The sequence below is a fragment of the Aegilops tauschii genome, chromosome 2 (genome assembly GCF_002575655.3).
Source record: "Aegilops tauschii subsp. strangulata cultivar AL8/78 chromosome 2, Aet v6.0, whole genome shotgun sequence".
In the NCBI taxonomy this organism is placed as follows: Eukaryota; Viridiplantae; Streptophyta; class Magnoliopsida; order Poales; family Poaceae; genus Aegilops; species Aegilops tauschii.
Window position 1 is genome coordinate 85,591,604 of NC_053036.3, and position 24,233 is coordinate 85,615,836.

A 24,233-nucleotide genomic window follows, 5' to 3' on the forward strand; every position below is an offset into this window, starting at 1 on the left:
AATCTATAATCAAAATTTGACACAACATCCAAAGAGGATCAATAAACTAGGACGGAAGTAGGAATAGTAATTTAAAAAGAACCTTATTACTAGTGATTTTTCGTTCACAGCTTTACTATTTTTGGTGCTCTCTTTTTTTGCGGGGTATTTTTGGTGCTCATTGTACATGGTACTCCTTGTAGGTTGTTCGTGCCTGCATGGAATACGCAAAAATGCAGTTTGTGAAGTGTATAAACCAAAGGCATCTTGCCCTTACTTTCTTGTCACTTGTTGACGATCGGGTGATTCACATGCAACTGCAAGCGTGCACAACACTCTCATGATATATGGTCTTCATGTCAATGATTGTCTCGTCTTTCTTTCTTTCGGTGAATCTTTAAAAAATAAAATACAATTAACATCACATCCCAAGTCCAGTGAAAGGAGATCACAAGTTATCAGCATTGCAATCATGGAGCATCCATGATAAAACAAAACAAGGTTTCGTGGAAAGCCAAAAAGGTGACAGCGTGGAAGGACCACCAATGTCCACCGCAGAGAGGACGTTGCCGCATGCTTCATACTCTGTAAAATCCACTCTGTAAAGAAAATAAGTGAAAGTACTTTTTTTATTACAAGAGAATGCATATCTTGCTATGCACAAAGAGTTCGAAAAAGAAGAAGCCATTTGATCTCTTGCAAAAATTAAATAAAAAGTTTGACCATAGGAAAGAAAATGCACTTTCAATTATCTCGAGTACTTCACCGGACAGATCCGCATATGGTCATCTTTTCTTGGAGATTAAAGCTTTAATGGCTGATAGGGAGTTGAGTTTATTACACAAACGTTACACAAAGGATTAAAATCGAGTTGCAGATTGTTTGGCTAAATACAACCGGATTGAGTGTACCACATCTATGTGGTTACTTAGAGGGCCCACGTACTGAGGATTTTTTATATCGTGATTGTAACTTGATAATTTTGGAATAAAACCCCTTTATCACGCAAAAATTAAAGAAACGAAATGGACTCAAAACCCCCAAAACGTCATTGTTTGACAAGGCCGTCTCAACGGACAGTCCTTTTCAACAATGTTTGTTTTAGTCTGTGTTGTTTGTCAGATTGGTCGGTAGTGTCCAATCTTTGGGGCATTGTAATATTGGTCTTCCCGTAGTTTTTGCGGGTGTGGGAGATTGTCCGGCGCAAATACCCCGCTTTGGGTTATGGACGGGGTCGACGACGGCAACACCTTTGGGCGCCGCTTCCTGTTGGGGGCATCGTTTTGAGATTGCTTCCCCTCCCCCTAGCTCGATGGTGGTGTTTTGTGTGTGTGTGTGTGTGTGTCTCTCTCTCTCTCTCTCTCTCTCTCTCTCTCTCTCTCTCTTCTTGAAGGCATCCTCTCATAGCGGATAGGATGACAAAACCGGTGGCAGCTTGCTTCATGTTGTTTTGAGGGGCGGATGCTCTCCTTCCTCTGGTGTGGCGTTGAGTTTGGCAACGATGATGGTGTCGATATGTGTAGGGGCATGGCAGGACTTCGTTGTCGATTCTTTCCAGCATGTTCGAGAGATTTCCTCTATCTCGTTGCATGGTCGCAGATTCGGAGTTGCATGAGAGCAGCCTAGGCGGTGATGATGACATGCAAACAATGGTCTTCGAGGGAAGTCCTGGTCGACGGGACCCTACATTTTTCTTCTGAGTGAGACTGTCTTCGAAGTTTGAGTTGTCTTGTCATATTGTTGGGGTGTCTATTTGGCATAGATCAATGCAGGTTTCATGAAATTGTGGCAGGAAGGGCACTATTACTCGTTTGCGGTGAAGTTGAAGTCGCTCGCTCGGGGAGGAGTGGTGATGATGACATGTCCAGTCAACCTTGACGACGGTCCTCTCCTTGATGGCATATATGTATTTTGTGTTCATACTCGGGGCGGCGGGTGGTACTCCTTTGTGGGCATTTGTAGTAGTTTTCGTCCACGTTTTTTCTAATTAACATGACAATTATCTTCATCTTAATGAATGATATAATGCAAATATTTTTTCTCCGTTTAAAAAATAATAATTTTGATCTTTAGTTCATTTTGGAAGTAGTGAGAAAATTTCTTTCAACTTAATTAATTGAGTGAGACAATTTGCCTTAAAGTTATATAATAAATGTTACAAATTGGAATGAAGAAGACAGGAGATACATTGAAGGGAATGATAAGAAGTGATATAATGGAGCAACAAGAAAAAAAATAAAGTCCTAATTTTCCGGTAAGCTAAGTCCTTTCACAAACCATGCACAAGAATTTCCTTATTTGCAGTATAACATAATTTTCTTAGTATTGTTTAAATTTACCTCTTCATTAATTGCCCACACTGCTTGCTACTCATTTCTTGCAATATCCATTTTGTCCCTAGTGATTGCACCTTCAAAACAATGCGCGATAAATATGTTCCCATAACATAACTTCATAAACATTTAATTTCTAAAAAACCTTCATAACTACCTCGGGAAATTCAGCGTCATTTTGAAATGCAACAAAATTATTTCGTTGCAAAATTATCGACCCATGCCATCCGAAGCCGCATTGTTTCTTGGACTAGATGCGCCCAACAAGGTACATTGGCTATTTAGCTGGATTTGTTAGCCGGCTTGTCGAGTTTCAACAACTTCTCTCTCCTTCATGAATATTCAGACAAAATAGTCTCTCAATAATTTGTCAGTGTGCGGTCAACCGACAAAAATCTCGACTACAAAACAAGATTGACTTTGCAGTCTATATTCCGCGGCAAAAATGCCAAAATGTCGATGGTTTGTTGATAGATGCAATAAATTCATTTTCTCAAAAACAAAATGTAATCTAAAAAAAGAAAGAAAGAAAAGATGCACTAAAAACCCATTGGTACATTTTCTCCAAAAAAGAGAGAATTTTTTCAAAACAAAAACCACAAAAACGCCCACCAACCAAAACAAAACGCCCGAAATACAACAGTGACGCGCCCGCGTCAGACCCACGCGCGCACGCTCCCACTGCCCTGCGGGCCCCACCCACTCCCTTCCACGCAGTCGCGGCTCGCGCAGCCAGGGGCCGCGATACGTAGGCAAGGCAGGGCTCCCCCCCGCACGAGCGGAAAGGCCACAGCAACGGTCACAGATTGGGCTCCCCTCGCGCCGTCTCTCTCTCTCGCCAACCCCAGCCAAATCTTCGCTTCCCAAAGCTCCCCCCTCCCTCCCTCCCCCATACCGCCACTCCCCTCCCCCGCTTCGCCATCACGCCTGCTCCACGCGGCGACCGCGATTGAGCCCGCCGCCGAGCGCGCGACGACATGGGCGCCGCCGACAACAACGCCGTACGTTTCTTCCTTTCTTTCTTCACGCCCCCCCCCCCCCCCCCCCCCCCCCCCCCGGAAAGACCGCGCCCTGTTTAATTCCGGGCGATACGCCGCCGGTTGTTTCTGAGTTTGCTTGCTTCTGTGTTGTTCGCGTGTGTGCGTGCAGGCGCCGCGGCAGGGGCAGCAGCCGGATGGGGCCCGAGGGCGGGCACCGGCGCCGGAGCAGAGGGAGGTGAAGGTGGTGGTCATGGACGAGCCGCCGCCGGCCGTGTCGAGGCTGCAGGCGCAGCGGCCCGTGGCGCCGCTGCAGGTGACCACGCAGGCGCCGCCGCCGCCCATGTCGGTGGCCTCCGGCGGCGAGGACCCGCCGCCGCCCGCGGCGGCCTACCCGCCGCTCATGCAGCAGACCCCACCACAGGTAACTCCTCCCCCCAAATCCCAATCACTAAAATGCCCAATTGACCGCTCGTTTCGGCCATCAAATCTCCAATTCGATTTTCTGTCAAATTATCTTTGCACAAACAGTCAATAGATAGATAGGCTCCGGTCTTTCTAGGGGCATGTGCGCCTGTGCGGGGTGCGATCGACAGTCGGTCGTCCCAGCGCAGCAGTCCGGTTGGTACGCGAGTACTCCCACAATAATTTCTCTTGCCACTCTCGGGTTGGCATTGCAATGTGCACAGGCACGGCCCCGTACCCCTCACCTACTTGACATTTTCGCGTAACCAAATTGTGCATTTGGGTTGAATTATGCAGTGCTACATTGACACCATCTTTCTTTTTTCCAGACAAAGTCTTGGTTGTGTACTTGTGGTTGTACTCATATAATACACCAGTTTGATACCGACAGTTGCACTTGATTTCTCTTCAGAACACTGTTTTTTATTTGAAAATCAGTTGATGACATGCTGTAGGTTGAGATATTTCGATTAGTGTGTTATCACTGTAGGAGCACAGCAACAACCAAATAATTCATCACTGATCGAAGCAGTTCTTTACAAGCTCAAATGCCCATCTTTCTACCTACAGTGAGTACAAGAGGATGGATAATGGAGAGGGGGTTGTAGTGTTTGAGACGATTTGTTTTTGATACTCAAAGCAGTGCCGCCTAACGTGTCACTTTAGTTAATCTACTCACGGGTAACTTAAGCAGTAAAAGGCCTCTTAAAATATCCACCTAGAATGTACCACGAATCGAATCGAATCGAATCGAATCTTGGTGGTATGATCTTGATTAAAATATCGAATATTCCATAGGCGCCCAACCTCCTACTACCCGTTACCCAAGCCTAAAGTAGCTAGCTAATGACTTTACTAATCCAACTGGTCTCGAGTTAATTGGTTGTTTAATTTTTTGCAGCCACTGGCGTCGTTGAACTCCCGCGTGTACACCAACCAGATCACGCTGTGCCTCTTCCTGCTGCAGCTGGCGGCGGCGGGGCTCGCCGTCGGCTTCTTCGTGTACCGGGCCGTCAAGGACATCGTGCAGGACCCGCGGTCCCGCAATGCGCGGCGCGAGCAGAGCCTGCTCCGCCAGTGGCTGCCGCCAGTTGAGGGCGCCGTGGCGCTCAGCATCGTGCTGGCCTTCGCGTGGCAGAAGGCGGTGCGCGCATGGCCGCGCGCCATGGTGACCGTCATCCTCTGGTCGGCCTTCGGCGTCACGCTCGCCGTCGGCTCCCTGCTCATGTGCTTCTCCATGCCGGCCACTGTGGGGCTCGGTGTGGCCCTGGTGGTCTTCTCCATCGGCACCGGGCTGTACGCGTGCTGGGTGACCCGCCGCGTCGGGTTCACGGCGCGGGTGTTCGAGAAGGCGGTGCAGCCCGTGGACAAGTTCCGCGGCCTCAATGGGCCGGCGTACCTCATGGTGGCCGCCGGGTTTGTGTGGATCTCCGTGTGGTGCGTGGCCGTCATCGGCGCCGTCAACTTCCGGTTCCCCGGCCTGACCATCCTGGCGCTGGTGGTGAGCCTGGCGTGGACCGCCGAGGTGATGCGCAACGTGGCGAACCTGACGGCCAGCCGGGTGATCGCGCTCTACTACCTCCGCGGCATGCAGTCCAGCGTGCAGTTCAGCTTCCAGCGCGCGCTGTCGTACAACCTCGGCAGCGCCTGCCTCGGCTCGCTCTTCGTGCCCACCATCGAGGCGCTCCGCATCCTCGCCCGCGGGCTCAACCTGCTGGAGGGCGAGGACGAGTTCATGTTCTCCTGCGCGCACTGCTGCCTCAACGTCATGAACGCCGTCTTCGAGTTCGGCAACAGCTGGGCATTCGTCCATGTAAGCGAAGCTTTCCTGCTCCTCAGTCCATGCATATCCTCTGTACTGACAAGCTTAGTTTGTCTGACTAATGGTGATTCGTTTATGTTGGTTTGTCGAGCAGATTGCGGCGTACGGCAGGGGGTTCGTGCAGGCGTCGCGGAGCACGTGGAACCAGTTCGAGGGGCAGCCGGGGATGCCGGCGCTGGCGGACGCGGACATCACGAGCTCGGTGTGCTTCCTGACCGGGGTGACCAGCGGCGCGCTGTGCGTGGCGCTGGCGGGCTCGTGGACGTTCGTGACGCACAAGCACTACACGGCCACAGTATCGCTCATGGCGTTCTACGTGGGGTACCTGATGACCCGGATCGGCATGGCGCTGCCGCAGGCGTGCGTGGGCTGCTACTACGTGTGCTACGCCGAGAACCCCAGGTCCCGGCTCTTCGAGGACAGCCCCATAGGGGAGCGGCTGAACAAGATGAAGGAGGACGGGCAGGACGCCGTCGGGGTCGCGCCCACCCCGCGGTTCCCGCACCAGCACGTCAGCGCCGCCTGACCCCGGCCGCCGCCGCCGTGTACACTGTACAGGCAAGAACATGTTGGCCCAAGAACCGGATCGTGCGATGTCATTCCATAGCTGCTGGTGCTGGCCGAGTTGACCGGCGGCGGCGGACTTGCATTGGCGTCGCGTGAAAGCAAGGCAACCGGAGGAAGGAGGATCGGAGAAGGGATCTCGTATGACCCATGCGGCGAATCGTAGTTCTCACGCTGCCGAGGCTTATCGACTCGGGAGCACGAGTTGATGTTCTCTTCTCTTGTGTCTAAAATAGGGACGTACTAGGGCCAACTCTTTTTGACGTAGTGTTCTGTAAATTCGTCCATTTTTTGGCATGTTTCTCAGCTGTTATTAGGGGTAGCAGAAGCCTGAGCATTTCATCTTTCAGGTCTAGCAAAATTTGTCAGAGTGATTTTACAAGGATGCCATGTGAATATTTTCTTGTAAGATCATCTTTTTTAGTGTTTTTCATGAGATGGCAAGTGGTGCCGGTGTTGCCTGATCTTTGTTGTGATGCTTAAGAGTATCCGAAATTCTGAACTGAACATGATGAGGAATTGGACCGTGATAGTTGAGGGGCGTAGAGCATCTGAAATTCTGAACAGAGCATGGTAGTGCAGCCACCAGTAATGGTGACTCGTGAGTGGCATTAACGATTCTGTGCAGGTTCGTTCACGCAATAATGATGCGTGGAACCGAACACAGCGGTAGGTGAGATGATCATGTGAAAAAAGAAACCAGTACAAAGCTAATTGTCACGTCTAGAAAAGATTTGGTTTTGTTTGCTTGCTTGCTGGGGGGTGGTGAGATGATCATGTGAAAAAAGAAACCAGTACTACCAAACTCACTTGAACCAACTGCAAATAGTAGAGCCTACTTTGATTTTCATTCCCTGTCTTTTTTTTTTGCAACGTGCAGATACAGAGGCATGTTGCAACATGCAGAGAGGAAAAGACGCCAAGAGGAGACGGCCTCCTTGTCACAGGGCGTGGAAAGCCGATGTGACCAAATGTACAAGTCATCAAAGTATCCCCCTGGTTTCACATAGGGTCGGAACACAGGCATCGCATAGGTTAATCAAGGTTACACCTACCATTCCTGAAACCATCAACTTGAGGAAATTGCTGTTTGACGCGACTATGGCCTCTGATTAATGTACAATGTAGGCTGCTACTCCCTCCGTCCCAAAATAAATAAAATTTTATATTAAAATTAATACAAAGTTGAGACACTTATTTTGGGACGGAGGGAGTATATGTCGTCCATCACCTTGAGGCAAAGTGAGCCTACTGTAGGAAACTGGGAGAGAAGGTCCGCGCACGACCGCAACTGCGTCAGCGTGTTCTGTCCGTTGCATTTGTCACATTGTGCTCAACTGACGGTGCGCCACCCCTCCCCTCCCCCTCGCGACGCTGACGCACGCACGAGGCAGCCCTGGGTTATGACTTGAGTTTCCTTCCGGCCGGTTCATTCCTTCAGGAGACCAACGGAAAATCGCACTCCATTATTCAGCCACAAAGGTGAAGTATGACTGTATATCAGTGAAAAAACCACCAACAACTTGTCTTGTAGTCTGTAGGCCTCGGATCTACAACAAATTAGCGCCACTTGAACGCCCATCAGTTACCCCGTTTCAAAAGCAGGTAAACCCTCTTCTCTCGAGGCAAAGCTTGCTTGCAAGTTAAGAACTTCAGTTAACTACTTTTTTTTTGAGGGAAAACTTCAGTTAACTACTTGCACTTGGAGTGGACAAATGCGAAGCATCAGCGAAAATCTACAAACTTGTATCGTAAGCGGCCGGATGCCTGGATCTACAACAGACGGCAAGCATGGATCCAAGGTAGGATCTCTCTAACTAGCTAGTACTTGAACGCCAGTTAGCAGCTAGCCCACTCCACTCTGTTTAGAAGAGCAGATAATCTTTTTTTCTCGAGGCAAAGGTTGCAGGTTTTGACCAAAGAACTCAACTTCAATTAACTTGGAGTGAAGATACTACTAGTAGTACGTACGTACGTAGAGCTACGGCCCACCTTTGCGCCCAAGTACATAATCCTAGCTAATTAACCTAGCTCTCCATCCTTGCACCTGCTTAATTAACTTAGCTCAGCTAAGATCGGACGACCAAACACACGCAACGCAACACAACATAGTACCAGCTTGCACACACACACACACACACACACACAGACACGCGCGGGGGAGCTCCAGTCCAGTCCATGGTGGTGCACGCAGGCAGGCACGTCCGCATGCGGTTGAGCCCTTCTCAAATGAGGAAAACGCGGCCAGCTTGCATGTGAAGCTGGGCTGCCTACTTTGTCACCGATAATGTAAGCTGCATTGATGCGGCAGCAAGCACATGTGATCCATCGAGAAAGGTAGACCGGGGCGTTATTTCCATTTCCTGCAGACGCGCGCGCAGACACATGAAAAATCAGTAGCATGCTGATGCACCGGCGACCTCTGCAAAGTAGGAGTAATTTTTTTTTTTGCGAGAAAAAGCAGGAGTAAATTAAACCAGTGCACGCACGGGCGACATCGATCGATCATATATAGTACATCTCTGTGCTGCTCGTGGTACATTCGCTCACTCACCACGTCCACGTGTGCACTAGACGGGGCGCCATTTTTGCACAGAGAAAAGCTAGGATCGATCGATACCCGGCTTGCAAATAAATTACACGTGATTAATAAGCAATAAAGGTCAGCTGAGATAATCCCAGGACAAAGCTTGAGGCGCCACTGATCGGTCTTGGAGTACGTACGTGGTGGCCTGGAGATGGAAAACGGGCTGAGGATGGATGGAGCATCAAGAAGAGTAGGTTTTGCAGTGTTAAGGGATGTGAGATTCTTCTCGGGTGACTCGGGTACAGAGTACAGAGGCATGGTCACGGACCACCCGTCATCTTCCATGTATCAGGAAATGATATGACCAACACCAAATTTATTTGTATGGACGACCACCATGATGTACAAGACACTAGCCCGGGTCATGTTATGGCAGCTCCGCTCGTTACCATCAGTGATAACACCATGCAGCCTAATCAGAAGGTGATTAAGGTTGAAGCAGAGTCACTAGTTGCTTTTGCACCAAATTATGAGATGCATGCTACGTTGGAAGAGGAGAACTCCTACATATCAACGTTTGAAGGTGTGCAGCGGCTTGATAGTTTTTTGTTGTTGTCGCGTGCAGGACAAGACCTAGTTGTACATGTAAGGGGTATATGTTTTATTGAGACTAGTCAAAGAATCCTAATACGGTACTACTTCTCACGGCCAAGACCGCCGGAGCGACCGTACGTCAACAGGTTTCAATGGTGGAAATTGCTTTGCTTGAAGGGTACGGGCTGGGGTCCACCTCCAACATTAATCTGTGTTAGAAGAGAAGAGAGAGATTGGTGGAATTGTCGTTGTATTGCTTGAGCCTCGTGGGCATATATATAGAAGTACAATGATCTATTTGGAGTACAAGACAAGTCAGAACAAATCCTAGTCTATCTCGTCTTTCCTAATAATCACGATACTCAACATCCCCACGCAGTCTCAACGGTAGCGACGCAGACGGTGAGACTGGAGAAGAATCCGAAGGCAAGCCGACAGACACCCCCCTCCCCACAGTCGTAACGGTCGACGCATCGCGGAGTCGTGGCTGGAGTGACAACCGACGAGGTTGCTCAAGCAAGGCGGTAGCCCTTTGTGCCGTTTGTCGATGTAGCCGAGAGCGTGGGTGGTGGAGCCGTGGTCGAGGTAGCCGTGCGAAAAATGTCGTGGTCGATGTCGAGTTGGGGAGCCGGTGTCGAGGATGTCGCCATGGAGCCGCGGGTGCAAGGAGGCGCCGAGTTAGCATGGGCGCATTGGTGTCGAAGTAGTGGTGCGCCGGGAAGAAGATGTTGTTGACGATGCGTCGCGGCGGGTTTGCCAAGCCCGGGGACACATCGTAGATGAAGGCACACACCGGTGTTGCCAGCACCGGGCATGCGTAGACGGATGAAGACGAAGTTGACGAAGCGCCGCACCAGGCTTGCCAGGCCCGGGGACACGTCGTGGACGAAGGCACACATCGGTGTTGCCAGCACCGACCATGCATAGACGAGGACCTGCACAAGTTGTACGCCATGTCGGAGAAGTCAGAGAGTCCAGCAGAGAAGGACTCGACGACGGTTGCGGCGTCAATCAGCGTGGGGCCGATGTCGCCTGCGGTTGTCGGAGTAGACGAAGTGGTCGGGGTAGATGACGGCGACGCTGGCAACGGGCTGGTGCTGGACGAAGACGAAGGAGGTGGACGGGCGGCGGCGGCGGCTACGTGGGTAGCGACGGCGGCGGCGGCGGCGGTTAGGTTAGGAGCGCGGCGGCGGTGCTCGAAGTAGGCGAAGAACCCGACAGCATGACAAAGACCGGCGCGGACGATGGCGTTCCCGCGCCAAGGGAGGCGGCGCGACGCATACCACGGGCAGTCAACGCGCGTGGACGACGAAGTGGAGCGTGGGCCGCCGCGCTACAGCCCGAAGGGGCGACGCAACGGCGGCGGGCAGGTCGGGGTGACGGCGGGAAGACCTCGGGGCGGGGGCAGGGACCGCGGGCGCGACACGACAGCCCGAAGGGGCGGCGCGGCGGAGGAGCGCGGGTCGGTGCAACCGCGGGAACGGCCTCGGGACGGCGGCGTGGACCGAGTGCCACGCTCGCTACGACCCGACGGGGCGACGCAGCGGCGGCGCGAGTGTCGATGCAGCCACGGGACGGCCTAGAGCGGACGCCCTCGGGGCGGCGGGGGACCGCGGGCCGCGACACTACGGCCCGAAGGGGCGACGCAGCGGTGACGGGGGTCGGTGCAGCCGGGAGAAGAACCACGGGGCGGCGGCGCTGCGGCCCGACGGGGCGACGCAACGGCAGCCCGATGCTCGATCGGTGGAGAGGCGCGCTGAACTCGGGGACGATCTTCACGGGACCTGCGGAGGCGCGCGTAACCGACGGGCCAGATCGGTCGCGCGGCGTAGATGAGGCGGATCGCGGCGGCGAGCGGGTGATCAAGCCGATCGCGCGCGAGGTCAGGGACGCCGCTCGGTGGAGGCGCGGTGGCGGCGGAGTCCAAGATGAAGCCGGCGGCGGCGGGTGGCAGGGCTGCTATGATTGGCCGCCGCATGGCGCGAGGCCGTCGGGAGTCCCGGTCGGAGCAGGGCGGTGACGGCCGGCGTAGATCGACGGGCGGGCCGTCGCGCGAACGGCGGCGGTGAAGGGCCGCCGCATGAGGCGAGGCCGCCGGGTCGGGGCGACCGACGGGCAGACGCGCGGACGACGCGCGAGGCCGCCAGGTCAGTGAAGAAGCCGGCCAATCGCGCCGGTGTTGGAGTAGAGGCGCACGGGGTCGGCGGCGGCGGTGGGCGACGCAAACCGGATCACATAGACCGAAAAACCAAAAAGTAGACGCCGATCAAAGCGACCAGCGAGAGAAAGAAAACCCGGATCAAAGGATCGGAAAAAAGACTCTCTAGGGCAGCCGGCCAACACGGCCGGCGTACGAACCCTAAGTACGGGCAGCGCAACCCCCGACGGCGGTCATGGAGGCCATGTTAGAAGGAAAGAGAGAGATTGGTGGAATTGTCGCTGTATTGCTTGAGCCTCGTGAGCATATATAGGAGTACAATGATCTACTTGAAGTACAAGACAAGTCACAACAAATCCTAGTCTATCTCGTCTTTCCTAATAATCACGATACTCAACAATCTGGTTGTTAGATTATCATATCTGCCGAGATGTAAAAGGCAGTTTAATTAGAGATAAGAATTTGACTTGTTTACGTACGCTAGTTTTATGGTTTGCCGGTCAGTTAAAAAGGTTGGCTATACTAGTATAAATGGCTACGGTAGGGTCAATGTAAAGGCAGGTTATATTTTATGAATAGACACGATGTGTTTTTAGGGTAAATACTCGTATCGAGTTTTGGAGGAAGCTGTCTAAAAATCCCTAAGTTTTGGAGGAAGCTTTAAAAAACCTCTGTATTGCGATTTCTCTTCGTGGAAATTGTTTTCTACGTGAGTACCGTCATCGAGATTGGTTTTCTCGTGCTGAACTGTAAGGTTCAATCCCTCTACTTCGCGTACATCGTGTGCGCGGGCGAAAGGCTACTACTGCTGAAGATGGAGTGTCGTGAAAGGTCGGGCCGCAACAACGGATCGAATCTCGTCACGAGGTTCGGTCTTTATCATGAAACGCGCGTAAAAGAGGAAAAATGGAAGCAGTGTGGCGGTAGGAGTAGGAGCCCATGCCTGCCGAGCCCGTCATGCTTGCTCGTAGACCTGATTCAAAACCGTGGGAGCCAACAAAGAGAAAAACGCGTTGCATGATCGATGCCGTTGGATGAATCTGTACACCATGTTAATGCTCGAAGATTATCTGCACATGAGCTAGACATGTCGCTGGTAAGTTGGTCGATCACTGTGTCTCGCACTCTTGCTCATCCTTTACTGCTTGGGATCACACACGCGTTCCGGCGAAGCATTCATCACAAGCCATGTAATTTTTGGGAGTCATAGTTTTTCGAGGTGAGATGGAGAATGCTGGCAGCGATGAGCGCCGCGCTGCCTAAGACGCGGAGGACGACCCCGCCTTGTGGTCGTGCTTGGCCTTCTTGTCGGGCACCAACTTCCACATGCCCATTGCGGCAGCCGGCAAGGAGAGAGGGCCGAGCTTGGGGGCGGCGCTAGGGTTTGCTGGTCGGGGTAGGAGAAGGCATGGGAGTGAAAGTGTGTGGACGTGTCGAGAAAGTGGATTGGCCGGTCCACGACTTTGCCATAAAAAAGACGTGGCCTGGGGCGGCTAGAAGCCTAACATGTGGGCCCGTGGCCCATCTGGACCGAACCCCCGGCCCAAACTGGGCCGCCACCCCCGACCCCCGGCCCAGCACACTCTCCCCCTCGCCCCCTTCCCTGTTCCCCCGACCGGGGTCGAACAGTGGCCGTCCCCGCCGCACCCCCTCGCCGGCGACGGGGAGGATAAGGGCGCCAGCTCCCCCGCCTCCTCGGGCCTCTCTCCCACTCGCCCCCGCTCGTCCCTCGGCCTCTGCGCCTCCCCCCCCGCCAGATCCACCTCCCTCTCCCCTTCGTTCCCCTCTGCCTGAGCGCGCTCGCCGCCGTTCACCGTCGTTCCCGCGGCCACCGTGCCCCGATTGCCCCGACGACGTGCCCGAACGACTCCCCGCCGTCGACTACGTCGACTACGCCATCGGGAACGAGCCGAGCGCCACTGCACCGACCTCCCCGAGCTCGTCTTCCCCGCACGGCCGCCGTCGATCGTCGCCGACTCCGGCTACCCTGCGCCCTCCCCGAGCTCACTGCCACTCCCTACGGCTCCGCTGTGAGCTCCCGCTTCTCCTCCCCCTCTCCGTTAGCTCGCCCGCGTTCCGTAGCTGCTCCCCCACGCGCGCCCGAACGCCGCGTCGCGGAGCTCGCCGCCGGCGGGTCTCCGGTGACCTTTTGGTCACGGGCTCAAGCCCGTTGCACTCCCCACCGTACGTAGATGCCCCCCAGCCCCTCCGCTTGCTCGTTAGCCCGCCGTAGCCGCGTTTCCGTCGGGCACCCGTAGCACCTCGCCGCCGGCGAGCTCGTAGCGGTCGTCCCCGGCCGTTCCAGCCCCTCCGACCACCGCCGTTGGACGCGCGACGCCGAGCCGCGTCGAACGCGCCCAACCACGCCCCCGCAAACCCACCGTAGCGCAAACCCGCACCCCTCCCGAGCCGCGCCGCCGCGTTTGGTTCGCCGGAGCCGCTCCAGCGCCGGCCGCCGACGTGGCTGGCCTGGGGCCACCCCAGTGCCCCTGCCAGTGGCCCCCACGGGCCCCAGTTGACTGGGTTGACCCAGTCAACTGCTGACTGGGCAGACCCAGTCACTGACATGCGGGCCCCGCCGTAAAATTAAAAAAGAAAAGAAAAAAGAAAAATGTTTTATAAATAAAAATAATTAGATTAACTAATCACGCACTGACATATGGGGCCCACCCCTCTAATTAGATTGTTAGTTTAGTTTAAATTAGTATTGGAATAACAGAGGCTGACATGTGGGTCCCACTGGACCCACCTGTCTGGTTTGACTGGTCAGCCGACCTGTTGACCTGCTGACGTCAGCATTGCCTCATGCTGACGTCAGCATTGCCTCATGCTGACGTCATAATTCCTTTTTGCTTAATATAAATAATTCCAGAAATTCAAATAAACTTTGAAAATTCATATCTTTTAAACCGTAACTCGGATGAAAATGTTTTCTATATGAAAGTTGCTCAGAACGACGAGACGAATCCGAATACGCAGTCCGTTCGTCCACCACAACCCCCTAACCTATCGAACTAGCAACTTTCCCCCTCCGGTCCGTCTGTCCGAAAGCGCGAAACATCGGGAATACCTCCCGGATGTTCCCCCCCTTCGCCGGTACCACCTACTGTCGCATTAGGACACCCCTAGCACCGTTCATTGTCATGTCACGCATCGTCATGCTTATGTTTGCATTGTATTTACTGTTTCTTCCCCCTCTTCTCTCCGGTAGACTACGAGACCGACACTGCTGCTGCCCAGTTCGACTACGGAGTTGACGACCCCTCCTACTTGCCAGAGCAACCAGGCAAGCCCCCCCTTGATCACCAGATATCGCCTATTCTTCTCTATAGTGCTTGCATTAGAGTAGTGTAGCATGTTACTGTTTTCCGATATCCTATCCTGATGCATAGCCTATCCTTGCTACTACTGTTGTTACCTTTACCTGCAATCCTACATGCTTAGTATAGGATGCTAGATTTACATCAGTGGCCCTACATTCTTGTCCGTCTGCTGTGCTATACTATCGGGCCGTGATCACCGGGCGGTGATCACGGGTATATACTTATATACTACATATGTGACACATGTGATGACTAAAGTCGGGTCGGCTCGTAGGAGTACCCGCAAGTGGATCTTTGTGGCGGAGCGACAGGGCAGGTTGAGACCGCCTAGGTGAGAGGTGGGCCTGGCCCTGGTCGGCGTTCGCGGTTACTTAACACGCTTAACGAGATCTTGGTATTTGATCTGAGTCTGGCCATTTGGTCTATACGCACTAACCATCTACGCGGGAGTAGTTATGGGTATCCCGGCGTCGTGGTATCAGCCGAAGCCTTCTTGACGTCAGCGACTGAGTGGCGCGCGCCGGATTGGACTGGAACACCACTAGGCTAGGTCTGCTTCCGGCCGCGTACGCAACGTGCAGGTGTGCATAGGGCGATGGGCCCAGACCCCTGCGCGCATAGGGTTAGACCGGCGTGCTGACCGCTCTGTTGTGCTTAGGTGGGGCTGCGACGCGTTGATCTTACGAGGCCGGGCATGACCCAGAAAAGTGTGTCCGGCCAAATGGGATCGAGCGTGTTGGGTTATGTGGTGCACCCCTGCAGGGAAGTTTATCTATTCGAATAGCCGTGTCCCTCGGTAAAAGGACGACCCGGAGTTGTACCTTGACCTTATGACAACTAGAACTGGATACTGAATAAAATACGCCCTTCCAAGTGCCAGATACAACCTGGTGATCGCTCTCTAACAGGGCGACGAGGAGGGGATCGCCGGGTAGGATTATGCTATGCGATGCTACTTGGAGGACTTCAATCTACTCTCTTCTACATGCTGCAAGATGGAGGCTGCCAGAAGCGTAGTCTTCGACAGGACTAGCTATCCCCCTTTTATTCTGGCATTCTGCAGTTCAGTCCACTGATATGCCCCTTTACACATATACCCATGCATATGTAGTATAGCTCCTTGCTTGCGAGTACTTTGGATGAGTACTCACGGTTGCTTCTCTCCCTCTTTTCCCCCTTTCCTTTCTATCTGGTTGTCGCAACCAGATGTTGGAGTCCAGGAGTCAGACGCCACCGTCGACGACGACACTTACGACACTGGAGGTGCCTACTACTACATGCAGCCCGCTGACGACGATCAGGAGTAGTTAGGAGGATCCCAGGCAGGAGGCCTGCGCCTCGTTCGATCTGTATCCCAGTTTGTGCTAGCCTTCTTAAGGCAAACTTGTTAAACTTATGTCTGTACTCAGATATTGTTGCTTCCACTGACTCGTCTGTGATCGAGCACTTGTATTCGAGCCCTCGAGGCCCCTGGCTTGTATTATGATGCTTGTATGACTTATTTATGTTTTAGAGTTGTGTTGTGATATCTTCCCGTGAGTCCCTGATCTTGGTCGTACACATTTGCGTGCATGATTAGTGTACGGTCAAATCGGGGGCGTCACAAGTTGGTATCAGAGCCGACTGCCTGTAGGAATCCCCCTTTCCACACTCCTTGGCCGAAGTCGAGTCTAGACATTACAAAAACTTTTACTAACATGGCTGTGTGTCTTATGGGCCCACGTCGCCATTGGGTGGTACTAGGATCTTTTACTCCCCGACCTTTACTCTGGGACTCTGAACCCTCTTCTACTCGGGTTAAACGAATTTACTAACTCTAACACTAGGATCCCGTGACCGTATTCACCCCAAAGTTGGATAAGCCATAGTTGTTTCTTAGAATGGTATTTTGAACAATTCACACACTGTCATTTGACTCCTTTGAAACGTCTTTGCTTTCAGATGGAACCCACGAGGCAGGTCGTGCGCCACACGACGGCCATTGGTGCCTCGGGATCACCTGCGGTGCTAGCTGAGATGATGACCTATCTGGGTTATCGCTGGCACCCTGAGTACACCGTCTACGAGGAGTACCAGGACTTTAACCAGGAGCAGTACCGTGCCATCGTCCACCTCTACTCTCGGGAGTATGACTCCACTACTGTGCTACACACCGCACATGGTGTTGGTGTGACCATCGACATGGCTGTCCACGATGCTGCCTATGCTGCTCTGACACGTCTTCGTGGAGAGTATCGGGAGTTGGACACCTCCCCCTTCAGGCACATTGCTATCGCATCGGATGTTGGTGCGGAGGGATACTATACTGCTGCCTACTCCACTGTCACCCGAGAGCCCTTCTACCATCAGAACCTGGTTCTGCATGCTGATGGGCTGGATCGAGCTAACCGAGCTCTTCGCCACGAGATGTACACCACCCGTCAGCACCTTTACCGTGCTCTGACGCTGCTGCACCCCTTTGTCCGATCTGGACAGGTACCGCGTACTGCGATCTACCCAGCCAGGACCGTGATGCCCCACGGTGTCGGTTGGCCAGAGGTGGGAGGCTACTCTCCCGCACTTGGTCCTCTTCTGCCACCTGAGCGTCGGGCTCTACACCTGAGTATCCGCGGCCCCCAGTCTGCTGACGTGGAGGGCTATCCGTTGCCTCACTACCAGCTGTCGGGCTACGATTACCTCCACAGTACCTCTTGGGACTGATGTAGGCTTGCTTGTAGTATTAGTTGCAGTCGCCGCGAGCCTGTGTGCCGCCTATGATGTTTTAGTCTATGTACTGAACTCTATGCATGACCCCTTTTGTAAAGTTATGCCGACTACTATGAAGTAGCTATCGTGCTCCTTTCGTTATGCATGTTTCATCTTGAATGATTCTTGTCATTGCAAATTTCTCAATGCTGAACTACCCATGTTATATATTAGCAGGATGGTTAGACCAGGTGGTCGTGGTCGTGGTGGCGATGCCCCACCACCACCTGAGTACATGGCTGGTATGATCCAACAGTTTGAACTGAACCGCCAGTTCATGGAAAATATGATGGCTCAGTTTCCTCGCCCCAATATGAACCAGCAGCAAGCTCAAGTGACTCTTCAAGATTTCATACGCCTCAACCCAACCATCTACCGCAGCTCAACTCAGCCTCTGGATGCTGATGACTGGCTCCGTGACATCACCTATGAGATGGAGTCTGCTGATGTAGCCCCTGCCAGCTATGTCACCTTTGCTTCCTCCTTCTTGAAGGGACCCGCAGCTCAATGGTGGGACAGCCACAGGCGTACTCTGCCAGCTGGAACAATCATCACCTGGCCAGACTTCCAAGCTGCTTTCCGTGCCCGCTTCATTCCTCAAGGAGTCATGGACCGGAAGAAGCGTGAGTTCCGCAACCTCACCCAAGGCAACAAAACTGTTGAAGCTTATCAGCGGGAGTTTCTGGACTTGTCCCGCTATGCTGAAGAAGACATTGCAACTGATGCAAGCAGACAGGAGAAGTTCCGTGATGGCCTTCAAGCTGACATCAAGCTCGCACTTCTAGTGCATGACTTTGCTGATTTCTCCACCTTGGTGAACAAGGCCATCAATGTCGAAACTGGTCTGCAGGAATACCAGAGCTCTCACAGGCGCAACCGTGACACGGGCTCATCTTCGGGCTCGCCCGCACAGAAGCGTAAGATATGGATCCCGAACAGCATGTACCGTCCAAATGCATCTGCCCCAAGGCAGACCTATGCTGCACCTCGTCTGCCTCCACCACCATCTAGGCAGTCAAGACTTCCAGCTCCACCATCCCAAGCTCCTGTTCCCACTCCGAATAATGGCTTGTGCTTCAGGTGTGGTCAACCAGGACACCGTGCTAGAGAATGCAACCAGAACCAGAATCAACTGGCCCTTCCAGCAACTGGCCGTGGTAACAATCAGCCCCGCAACAACAATGCTAAGTCTTATGGTCGTGCTCATGCCAACCACGTTGATCTCAACGAAGCTCAAGACCAGCCTGCTACTGTGATGGGTACACTCCTCGTAAATTCAGTACCAGCATCCGTTTTATTTGATACAGATGCATCGCATTCATTCATGTCAGAAGATTTTGCATACAAGCACGACGTTAAATGTGAGGAGATGAACACCTCTGTATTGGTCAAAACCCCCGTGGGACAGTGTCAAACCTCCTTGGTTGGCATCGATGTCCCCGTGGAAATCGAAGGGCTGGAATTCTATGCCTCTCCCATTATCCTGAAGTCGTCTAACATCGACCTCATTTTGGGTATGGATTGGTTGAAAGCGCATACTGCTTCCATAGTCTGCGCCACTAAGACCGTCCATCTGCTACACCCTTCAGATGAAATAGTTGCTTACCAAGCTAATCTGGTGCAAAATGCCGAGGCAAGGCTCTATGCATTGAATGCATTGAACGCTGCACCACTCGAGGGCATTGAAAACATTCCCGTCGTGCGTGAATTCCTCGACGTCTTCCCTGAAGAACTTCCAGGGATTCCCCCTGCTTGAGCTGTCGAATTCATCATCGACTTGAAACCAGGCACCACTCCTATAGCCAAGCGACCCTACAAAATGCCGCCGCATGAACTCCTTGAGCTTAAGGAGGAAATCGACAAGTCTCTTCACAAAGGATTCATTCGCCCAAGTTGCTCTCCTTGGGGAGCACCTTCTCTCTTTGTCAAGAAGAAGGATGGGACAAACCGGTTAGTTCAAGACTACCGTCCTATAAACCAAGCTACCATTCAGAATAAATACCCTCTTCCTCAGATCAATGATCTGTATGATCAACTGGCGGGTTCGTCAGTGTTCTCTAAGCTCGACTTGAGGTTGGGCTACCACCAGATCCGTGTTCGCGAAGAGGATATCCCAAAGACCGCCTTCGTGACTCGCTATGGTTCATACGAGTACACCGTCATGTCTTTCGGTTTAACCAATGCTCCAGCCACCTTCTCTCGTCTGATGAACTACATATTCATGGATTACCTCGACAAGTTCGTCGTGGTTTATCTGGATGATATCCTGATATTTTCCAAGAACGAAGAAGAACATGCTGAACATCTTCGACTTGTGCTGGAAAAGCTACGAGAACATCAACTATATGCCAAGTTCTCCAAATGTGAATTCTGGCTACCGGAAGTAACCTATCTGGGGCATGTCATCTCTAAGGATGGTATTGCCGTCAACCCCGAGCGAGTTCAGGCTATTCTTGATTGGACTCCTCCCAAGAACGTTAAGCAAGTCAGAAGTTTTCTCGGTCTCGCCAGCTATTGCCGTCGATTTGTCGAGAACTTCTCCAAGATCGCCAGGCCTCTGACTAACCTGTTACATAAGGGCGTCAAGTTCCAATGGACAGACAAATGTCAGGAAAGTTTCCAGGCACTCAAAGACAAGTTGACTTCTGCCCCAGTTCTAGCTCCACCTGATACTAAGAAGGACTTCGTCATCTATTGCGACGCTTCCCGTCAAGGATTAGGCTGTGTCCTAATGCAAGACCGCAAAGTGATTGCTTATGCCTCTCGACAATTGCGCCCTCACGAAGAGAACTACCCAGTTCACGACCTCGAACTTGCTGCTGTCATTCATGCGCTGAAGCAGTGGCGACATTACCTTCTCGGTAATCGTTGCGAGATCTTCACTGACCACCAAAGTCTGAAGTATCTGTTTACTCAGCCAGATCTGAACCTCCGTCAGCAGAGATGGATGGAGCTCGTTGCAGACTTTGACTTGGGTATTTCCTATACGCCAGGCAAGGCTAATGTAATGGCTGATGCCTTGAGCCGCAAGTCTTACTGCAACCACCTCCAGGTTCATAAAGTTCAGCCCTCGCTTGTTGAAGAATTCAGGAAGCTGAACCTCCATATTGTTCCTCCGGGTGCACTCGCCCCCCCTCCTAAGGAATTTGGCAAGGTGAACCTCCACGTTGTTGCCCAGGGTTCCCTCAATACCCTAGTTGGTAAACCAGATCTCGAGGACAACATCAAAAGGCTACAGAAGTATGACTCTGAAGCCCACAAGATTAAGCGCTACCTCGCAGAAGGAAAGCCCTCATTCTTCACCATTGCTGAAGATGGCACCCTATACTTCAAGGGCCGCCTAGTGGTGCCATGTGCAGAGAAAAACCTGGATATGACACAGGAAGTTATGAAAGAAGCTCATGATACGCCTCTATGTATCCACCCTGGTAGTACAAAGATGTACCAAGATATCCGTCAGAGATTCTGGTGGACTAATATGAAGCAAGACATTGCTCGTTATGTTGCTGAGTGTGACGTTTGCCGTCGTATCAAAGAAGAACATCAAAGGCCTGCTGGAACTCTGCAACCTATCTCTATTCCTGAATGGAAATGGGACCATGTTGAGATGGACTTCGTCACTGGATTTCCCAAATCACAGAAAGGTAATGATGCTATTCTTGTCGTCATTGACCGACTTTCCAAAGTTGCACATTTTCTGGCGGTCAAAGAAACGATCACTGCTAGCCAGTTGGCAACGCTCTATATGACCAGGATTGTTTCACTCCACGGTATTCCATTGGTTATCAGCTCAGACCGTGGCAGCTTATTCACTTCAAGATTCTGGGCAAGTTTCCAAGAAGCTATGGGAACTCATCTGTCATTCAGTACTGCGTTTCATCCTCAATCGCAAGGACAAGTTGAATGCGTCAATCAAGTTCTCGAAGACATGCTTCAAGCTTGCGTTATTTCCTTCGGCAAGAAATGGGAGGAATCTCTCCCGTATGCTGAGTTCTCTTATAATAATAGCTATCAAGCTAGTCTGAAGATGGCCCCCTTCGAAGTGTTATATGGACGAAAGTGCCGAACCCCTCTGAACTGGTCAGAAACTGGGGAACGTCCACTCTTCGGTCCGGATATTATCCAAGATGCCGAAGAACAAGTCCGCATTATTCGCGAGAATCTCAAGACTGCTCAGTCACGTCAGAAGAGTCAGTATGACCGTCATCATAAAGACATGGTCTATCAACCTGGCGAAAAGGCTTATCTTCGAGTCACACCTATGAAGGGTGCTCACCGCTTCGGGATCAAGGGCAAACTAGCTCCTCGCTATATTGGCCCATTCACTATTCTCGAAAGGCGTGGAAAAGTGGCATACCAACTGGAGCTACCGCCGAACCTTTCTCAGGTTCATGATGTGTTCCATGTGTCACAGCTCCACCGTTGCTTCAAGGATCCAATCCGAGCTGTGGATCATGAAGTGCTCGAATTGCAGCAAGACCTCTCCTATAAGGAGCATCGGGTCCGCATTCTCGACCAAGCTGAACGCCGCACACGTCAGAAGGCGATCAAGTTTCTCAAAGTCCAGTGGTCGCACCATTCTGAAGATGAGGCCACTTGGGAACGAGAGGATCGTCTGCGCGAAGAATACCCCGCACTGTTTCCTTCTACCTCCTAAATCTCGGGACGAGATTTCTTGTAGTGGAGGAGATTTGTAACACCCTGAGAATCATGCTACAGTAACCCCCTGTGATTAAGCTAATCATGTTGCTAAACAGGGCTTGATCACATTTGAATCACACCCTTTTCAAACTCCTAGTTCAAACTTCAATTAAATTTAAAAGTGGAAAATAAAAGTTTTCAAAAATTTAAACAAAAATGTTCGGTGGGTGCTAAATAATACACTAGTAATTATGGTGGAGAAAACACATTTTTATAAAACACCTAAATACTTTTAAATGAAATAAAACAGAAAAGAAAATAAACAAATAAAAAGAAAACAGAAAACAGAACAAACAGAGCAGAAAAAGAAAAAGGAGAAGCCCTTCCCCCCCCCCACTTGACCCGTGGCCCATCTGGACCGAACCCCCAGCCCAAACTGGGCCGCCACCCCCGACCCCCGGCCCAGCCCACTCTCCCCCTCGCCCCCTTCCCTGTTTCCCCGACCGGGGTCGAACAGTGGCCGTCCCCGCCGCACCCCCTCGCCGGCGACGGGGAGGATAAGGGCGCCAGCTCCCCCGCCTCCTCGGGCCTCTCTCCCACTCGCCCCCGCTCGTCCCTCGGCCTCTGCGCCTCCCCCCGCCAGATCCACCTCCCTCTTCCCTTCGTTCCCCTCTGCCCGAGCGCGCTCGCCGCCGTTCACCGTCGTTCCCGCGGCCATCGTGCCCCGATTGCCCCGACGACGTGCCCGAACGACTCCCCGCCGTCGACTACGTCGACTACGCCATCGGGAACGAGCCGAGCGCCACTGCACCGACCTCCCCGAGCTCGTCTTCCCCGCACGGCCGCCGTCGATCGTCGCCGACTCCGGCTACCCCGCGCCCTCCCCGAGCTCACTGCCACTCCCTACGGCTCCGCTGTGAGCTCCCGCTTCTCCTCCCCCTCTCCGTTAGCTCGCCCGCGTTCCGTAGCTGCTCCCCCACGCGCGCCCGAACGCCGCGCCGCGGAGCTCGCCGCCGGCGGGTCTCCGGTGACCTTTTGGTCACGGGCTCAAGCCCGTTGCACTCCCCACTGTACGTAGATGCCCCCCAGCCCCTCCGCTTGCTCGTTAGCCCGCCGTAGCCGCGTTTCCGTCGGGCACCCGTAGCACCTCGCCGCCGGCGAGCTCGTAGCGGTCGTCCCCGGCCGTTCCAGCCCCTCCGACCACCGCCGTTGGACGCGCGACGCCGAGCCGCGTCGAACGCGCCCAGCCACGCCCCCGCAAACCCACCGTAGCGCAAACCCGCACCCCCTCCCGAGCCGCGCCGCCGCGTTTGGTTCGCCGGAGCCGCTCCGGCGCCGGCCGCCGACGTGGCTGGCCTGGGGCCACCCCAGTGCCCCTGCCAGTGGCCCCCACGGGCCCCAGTTGACTGGGTTGACCCAGTCAACTGCTGACTGGGCAGACCCAGTCACTGACATGCGGGCCCCGCCGTAAAATTAAAAAAAGAAAGAAAAAAAAGAAAAATGTTTTATAAATAAAAATAATTAGATTAACTAATCACTCACTGACATATGGGGCCCAACCCCTCTAATTAGATTGTTAGTTTAGTTTAAATTAGTATTGGAATAACAGAGGCTGACATGTGGGTCCCACTGGACCCACCTGTCTGGTTTGACTGGTCAGCCGACCTGTTGACCTGCTGACGTCAGCATTGCCTCATGCTGACGTCATAATTCCTTTTTGCTTAATATAAATAATTCCAGAAATTCAAATAAACTTTGAAAATTCATATCTTTTAAACCGTAACTCGGATGAAAATGTTTTCTATATGAAAGTTGCTCAGAACGACGAGACGAATCCGAATACGCAGTCCGTTCGTCCACCACAACCCCCTAACCTATCGAACTAGCAACTTTCCCCCTCCGGTCCGTCTGTCCGAAAGCGCGAAACATCGGGAATACCTCCCGGATGTTCCCCCCCTTCGCCGGTACCACCTACTGTCGCGTTAGGACACCCCTAGCACCGTTCATTGTCATGTCACGCATCGCCATGCTTATGTTTGCATTGTATTTACTGTTTCTTCCCCCTCTTCTCTCCGGTAGACTACGAGACCGACACTGCTGCTGCC

The 24,233-nt window shown here is 52.8% G+C and overlaps 1 protein-coding gene across 1 annotated transcript; it reads left to right on the forward strand.

The window, feature by feature from the left end:
- The first annotated feature begins 3,086 nt into the window (after positions 1-3,086).
- Positions 3,087-6,604, forward strand: LOC109769329 (uncharacterized). The gene is made up of 4 exons (XM_073508041.1): positions 3,087-3,313; positions 3,462-3,713; positions 4,656-5,567; positions 5,671-6,604. The coding sequence occupies exons 1-4, from the start codon at positions 3,290-3,292 to the stop codon at positions 6,100-6,102; spliced, it is 1,620 nt and encodes a 539-aa protein (XP_073364142.1). The 5' UTR covers positions 3,087-3,289; the 3' UTR covers positions 6,103-6,604.
- The last annotated feature ends 17,629 nt before the right edge of the window (positions 6,605-24,233 follow it).

Coding starts and splice junctions, on each gene's coding strand:
- LOC109769329 (XM_073508041.1), top strand. CDS start 3,290: ATGGGCGCCGCCGACAACAACGCC. Junction 3,714..4,655: donor TGCAGCAGACCCCACCACAG/GTAACTCCTCCC, acceptor AATTTTTTGCAG/CCACTGGCGTCGTTGAACTC. Junction 5,568..5,670: donor ACAGCTGGGCATTCGTCCAT/GTAAGCGAAGCT, acceptor TTTGTCGAGCAG/ATTGCGGCGTACGGCAGGGG.